The following is a 6,742-nucleotide window of genomic DNA, read 5'->3' as shown; positions in this document are numbered from 1 at the left end:
TTATTGATAGTCAGAAAACATCTGTGCACAAATATCCCAAAATATCCAGAAAATTGACTAAATTTGTCAACTTTAAACGGGCACTTTGGAAAGGACCCTCCGCTCTCTCCGTTATCTGTAGCTCATTTCACTGGCGCTTTTCCAACAATATGGGCATGTAAGGACACCAACGAAAGGTGTTCAAGAGCCTCTGTAACATGGAGGTAAACAGGGTAAGGACACTCACTTCGCCTGTTTTAGTTGGTGTTAGTGAACGTTAGCTTGACTCGCTAAACTCGGTGGCTCAGATTATACTCGGCTACGTAGCTGCATTACGGAGGTTTATAGTGTCGGAGGAATTCGAGTTCGACTTCGATCACATTTACAACAATAACGGTACCTCTACATTTGAGTTTAGCTTATTGCTAGTCTATTGTCATGAATAATGTTGGTTATTTAGCTAGATACTATCATAACAGTCAGTCATAACGGTGTTTTACCGCGGCGTTGTTCAGCGGTTGTCCATCAGTGACGTCACAGTTGCGTTCAAGAATTTCCGTAGCGAGCTCGGGTTTTTCCGTCAATTTAATAAAATTGTCAGTTTTAAAGCAAATTAAGCTGCTATTTTCATTTTAATCCATACTTATGTCAGTAACTAAAATAATGTGAAATATTCATGGAGGTCCATTAAGTGGTGCTTAGCCTTTAAGAACTGTCCAACGCATTATTAAAAAGTACAAGTACAGTCGTGATCGATCACTTAAACGTTTGCTGAAATCAAATAGTAGAAAACCAACAGTAGAACACAGTGATATGTTTCATAGTAAAAGTAACAGTGTGAAGGGAACTCGAAGGATTAGGACTACAGCGGTGTAGCCTTGTGAAAACCAGTGAAGCTAACTGGCAAAAATGGCTTCAACTTGCTAGGAGCATAAAGATTGGACTCTGGAGCAATGGGAGGTCGTGTGGTCTGAAGAGTACAGATTCACCTTGTTCCGTCATGAATACCGTACAGCCCTTTGAGGAAGGTGCTATGATCGGGGGTTGCTGCAGTTGGTCAGGTCTAGGTTCAGCAAGGTTATGTGCAGAAAGACTGACTACCTGAATATACTGAACGACCAGGTTATTCCATCAACGGATGTTTTTTTCTTCTCTGATGGTACGGCATATGCTCAAAAGGCATAGGCTCACTTAACACCCCTAAAGTTCAGTTCCTAGACTCACCCCTGGGTGTATCTAACAGTGAACACAGTGGAAACGTTTAAATACTCCAAAAACGCTGCTATATCTGATCTACTCGTACCACCCAAAGAAAGCATGCAGAGCAAAAGATAGAGGGTAGAAACAAGGTAATTTCAGTGTTTTGGCTGATTGGGGTGTATATGTATGCGTGTGTGTGTGTATATATCTTAAATGTGGACAGTATCATTTTTCTTCAGTTTGCTTCAAATGTGTACATAATCCTCGCTCATTTGTAGAAGCGGAGCGTGTGTTTACACGGCGCTGGAGCTAACGCTTTCACTGCTCTTACGTCACATTTAAGACCCGCCCCCTTCGAGTCTCCAAAAACGCGCGGCACGTTCGGGGGCTGCGTAGAGAAGGAGATAAGAGAAAAGGGGTGGCGGAACTGATAGTCAACATCAGCTATAAACGCTTAAAACGACTCAAGGCGTAAAGGTTTGGGCAGACTTTCGTTCCTGAGTTTATTCGTGAAGCGTTCAAGGTGAAAACATGTCCACTGTGTGTGAGGCGTCTTCAGTCCGCCCCATCCCAAGCCGAGCTGCAGACTCTAAAACCTGGACTCCCCTTAGCGACTCCTACTCTCAGACTCCCGGAGGAACCCTCTTCTCCACCACTCCCGGAGGTGAGTTAATACTTTGTCTTTTATTTCACTACAACACAGACTCCTTTAGATGAGCGTTCATATGTAGAAAAATGCAGGTCCAGAGTTTAATCCTCTCCAGGATTATGTTCCAACTGCTTAGACCTGCTGAGCCATGAATGTTCTTTAACTGAACCCAAGAAATGGTTACATATATGTATATCCTAGCCAGCACACACGGGCTAGCAGGGTTTAAATGAACAAGGCCAGTGTGGGTTGGTAGATGGGTTGTGTTTATTAATTAATGTGAGCAGCTCAGTAACTAACTACATGTTGAGCCCTCATGGGTTGTCATGATTTTAAAGAGTGTCCTTATGTTTAAACCATTCTTGTCCAATCAACAACCTTGAAGAACATTCCGTGCATCATGCAATCTCTAAACAAACCAATGTAATATTTCTCTTCCTGAAATCCGATAATAATATCAAATACCTTAATAAATCTTCTCGCAAATCTTGCAAAATGGTACAATGTTGTTTGTGGCTTTACCGTTATGATCATGAGCCGTCAAACTGACCACAAGAACAATTTCAGTTCTTTTTAGTTGCTAAACGATTGGATGAAAATTATATGAATAACCAATGTAAAATGTCCCTCATTTTTTAAAAGTCCTCAGAGGCATGTGTGTTAACTGTTTTCACATGTCTGGAGGATATTTTGATGTATTTGTATTTTTATAAAATAGCTGTAGTTTTGTATGTGTAGAGAAGTGAAGCTCGGCTTGGCAAAGAATCATGTGCTTGTTTACATTTTCAAAGTCACACCATTGTGTTTGTATGTGGTTTAGTCCGTGGAGAAGTCCGCAGTGAACACCTTCCAAACACCACAACAACAAGTCTGAAATACAGTCGACCTGCACAGCGAGAATTTCAGCTCTCAATTTCTCTGCTAAAAAGGACAAACTTGGTCCAATACTTAATACGACGTGGTCACTAGGAGAAATGAGTGTTTCAGCACAGTGGTTTTTCTCCTGCACATAACTGTTTATCATAAAGTAGCATTTCTGATCAGTCATTTTCATTTGATATTTGTACTAAGACTTGATCTTTTTAATAGAGGGTTTGTTTAATCTGTTTTTGGCGGTGTTATTAATATCTCCTGTTGTAATTCTGTGGTGTGTAGTACACATAGGCCAGCACTGTACATAAACAGGACCACTTTGTCATTTTCTTTGCCTTCTTCTTTACACAGCGCCCCAGTTAGCTCCCCTCTCTCACTCTCCACCCCTCTAGGTTGGGACATACTGTGCCAATCTTGCTGCTTGTGTTGCATAACATGTTTTTCTATATCCTTCTACTGAACACTTTCCAGGCCTTGGAGGAAAAGCACAAGGTAGAGAAAAGTATAACAAACTGAAGCACTCAGAACTCTTGCCAACAGGTTTTGGCTTGATCCTGCGTAACACTGAAGACTGTGCCATTTGTAATGCAGGCTAAGTTTGTTTTCATCATTTGAACACCTTTTTTGCAGGAACCAGAATCATCTATGACAGGAAATTTCTCCTGGAGTGCAGAAATTCCCCAATTGCTCGGACCCCACCGTGCTGTCTCCCTCACATTCCAGGGGTCACCATGCCCTCCACACACACACTGGGCAAACTGCTGGAACGAGAGGAAGACTGCAAGGACCTTCCTGGTGAGACTCTTGCACTGTTTCCTTTTAAATCAATTTTAAACAATAATTTACAGTATTCAGAAATTGGGAGTTTAATTATTTACGAGGTGGTATAAAGTATATTTAGGAATAATTATAAACTTCTATAATGTGGCAAAAGGCAAACATTTCTGTTTTACTTAGTTTTCCTCCCCTTTTCTCATACTGTCACGTTTCAAGGAGACTGCAACCGGTTTATTATAAAAGCAAACACAAACGTGTATGATCTGCTTTCACGAGAAGTGCTTTCTTGTACAGAAGGGTGGGGGTAGTCCTACTGTGTACATTACACCACATGTTGGGCACGTGTTTTTTTTTTTTTTTTTTTTTTTTTAATTTTTTTTCATTTAGAGATTGAACTCTCACCTCTCTCTCTCTCTCTCTCAAAAGCTGACGACAGCCAGTTTGTGATGGACATCTAAACTGTGATGGATCTCCTATGGAGAAATCATCTGTCACAGACATTTCTACCAGCGCTCCTGATCAGGGGAACTGTAATACCTCCACATTTCCCCCCCTTTCATATTGAATAATGAAATAAGTCTGCTGACCTCTGTGATGAGGGGAAGCATTTTATATTTTATGGAAATTTGTGAAATTAGATGAAAATTGTGACTAACCTCTGTTTGAAGGGAGCCTCTGAAATTCTAAAACAGAGGCTACATTCAGTGAAAAGTTAGTCCAATGTCTGTAATAACCTTTTTATAATTACTGTGGATAGGTCCATGGTGGATGGCCTTTTAATGGGTCTTTGTAAGTGCTTTGTGCTGAACCTTTTTTATACTGACTGCTCTTCACTCAAATGGTGCAGGATGTCAATTTTGAATAAATGTGAAAACTTAATTGCCTGTTATTTCAAGCTCTTCCTTCAATCATTTTTTTTTATAAAAATGCTTCTTAAAATGCGAGGCGAGCTGCTTTTAAAATTGCCATCAATGACAAATCCTGAATGGCACTTATGAAAATAAAGGTACCAATAGCATTCTTTGGAATGCCGTAGAAGAAGGCTGTTTGGTTATTTCCTCCTCTTAATTGCCAGACTCAGCCTCATGATGGACCATGTCATAACTTTCAGTTCCCTCAAACAGTGGCTTTCAGATGTTTTTAATATATTCAGACAGTCCATATGTGTAGCCTATTCTTGAGGTATTTGAAAAAACTTTATGTAGTTGATTCTTTGAAGACACAGTTTTAGTAAATAAGCTGAATACGTTTAAAGAAAGTCTACAAAAGGAAAGGAAAGAAGTTATATACCTGTTACAAAGGCTTTTCCACACTTTTAAAAATAAAGTTCCTTAAAAAGAGCTCTGTACACAATGGCACTAAGGATCCCTCATGGGTTTGTAAATAACTTTTCAAAGGTTTGAGTGTAAAGAGCCAATGTGTAAGGGTTCAAATGTTGTATGCATTTATTTCCCATAAGGCAAAGGCTAAGAAGAATCCTTAAAGTGCCTTTACATGTAAATATTTTCAAAAATCTGAAGGTTTATAACTCACACTACCCTTTGAAAGAAACCTAATCAAAAATGTAATCTTAATGATCCTTCAATGGTGTTTTGATGTGTATTTTAAACCTGCTGAGCTTTTGCCCTGGTCAAGAATAATGTTTGTACGTGTTATTTTAAGCTTAACTTTTTTCAACTTGATTGTTGAGATCATTTAAATAATGTGTTTCTCATTTGATGCCCTGAAGATCTTCTACAGCACAGCTGACAAGAGTACTGGACTGTTTTCTAACACACTTAAAATAACTACACAGATTACCCCATGACCTAGAGTATGAATTCACAAAACAGCCTTAACAGAACATGTCCATCTGGGAGAGCCTAAAGGGAAAGTTCAAGCCACCAACAATTGCCTTGTGACTCACAGAAACTGCAAAGCCAACTGCAGCCCACTGTAGTGTTTGGCAGAGACTTTTGGAACATGATGTCACTCAAGTTCATGGAGTTGAGAGCCTGTGTTTGTTTTGGTTTAGGAGCTATTTACTGAGCCGTCCATACACTTGCACTTCCATGCTTCCTCACCTAGTTTTATCTGACTTGCAGCAGTACTACACTTGCCTACATTTACCACAGAAGGGCTCTCTTTAGGTGTCATTCTGCATAAACAAAATCATGATTCCTGGCTACAAACAGTGACCCTTACACATCCCACATGTTCACTGCTGTATCTACACTTAAAAAAATATGAACACAGCAAAAAACACTTGGTTCTTTAAAACCAAAAAGACGCTTTCTTGGGGGCATGACTATTAATGGTTCTCTGAAAAACAATTTCTAAAGCACCCTCAAGTAGCATAGCAGGTGGTGTCACTGTTGCACAGTTCCATGGCCCTGGGGGTGTGGGTTCAAGCTTCACACTGGGTGAATGTCTGTGAAGATTTTGGTGTGTTCTCCCTGTGTTTGCCTGGGTTCTTATGGTGTCCTCCCACAGTTGGTAAAAGAACACATGTTGGTAGGTTGATTGGCCATGCAAAATGTCCACAGGTGTGAGTTTGTGAGTGTGAAGGACTGACGTCAGGTCCAGGATGTTTTGCCTGAATGAACCATAAGTTGTTTTTCTGGGGAACTGCTCCAAAGCCTTTTTATTTATTTATTTTTTTGAGAGTGCAGTTTGTTTTCATTGCTTCTGTAAATTGATTGCAGCTTGTAAGATAGAGAAAGGGTCTGTACTGGTGTATACCGGCTAGTTCCGAGAAGTCCAACTACTGAGAAGCAGTGGAACGAAACAAGGGCAATGTGTATCACATGTGCTCTGCTTTGTAGATTAGGTTTTATTTGTTTATTTGAGCTGAACAAGCAGTGAATGCTTTCCTGTTCCCAAAGAGTCATGACCCCATATTAAGTCCTTTAGCTTACAGATGGGACTGGGGGAGAAACATTTGCTTCATTTGTTAATTTTGCAAAAAGCAATATTCCTGTTTGTTGTTCATGTTACTAACGTGATGAAATTTGTACAAAGGCCTAAAAAATCTTAACACAAAATAAATAAATAAATAAAACTTTCTTAAAGGAACAATCAATCATTTTTAAATATGTTTCATATGATTCTGAAGGAATGTGAAGCCTCACAGTCCTAGTAGGATTGCACAAGAGCAGACATACATTATTCTAAAAGAAGGTGGTGTTTGTAAAGATAAGATAAAGTTTATTAGGCCGAGACCTGTCTAGATATAGGAAGTGTGAACATGAAATTACATGAGCAGTATGTAAATATGAGGTAGAA

General features: G+C 39.6%; 1 protein-coding gene across 1 annotated transcript; it reads left to right on the top strand.

The window, feature by feature from the left end:
• Window positions 1-1,527: 1,527 nt before the first annotated feature.
• eif4ebp3 (eukaryotic translation initiation factor 4E binding protein 3) lies at window positions 1,528-6,491 on the top strand. The gene is made up of 3 exons (XM_066646137.1): window positions 1,528-1,843; window positions 3,332-3,496; window positions 3,905-6,491. The coding sequence occupies exons 1-3, from the start codon at window positions 1,711-1,713 to the stop codon at window positions 3,934-3,936; spliced, it is 330 nt and encodes a 109-aa protein (XP_066502234.1). The 5' UTR covers window positions 1,528-1,710; the 3' UTR covers window positions 3,937-6,491.
• The last annotated feature ends 251 nt before the right edge of the window (window positions 6,492-6,742 follow it).

The sequence above is a fragment of the Hoplias malabaricus genome, chromosome 15 (assembly GCF_029633855.1).
Source record: "Hoplias malabaricus isolate fHopMal1 chromosome 15, fHopMal1.hap1, whole genome shotgun sequence".
NCBI lineage: Eukaryota > Metazoa > Chordata > Actinopteri > Characiformes > Erythrinidae > Hoplias > Hoplias malabaricus.
The sequence above is the reverse complement of the archived record's forward strand: the minus strand, read 5'-3'. Positions and strand labels throughout refer to the sequence as shown.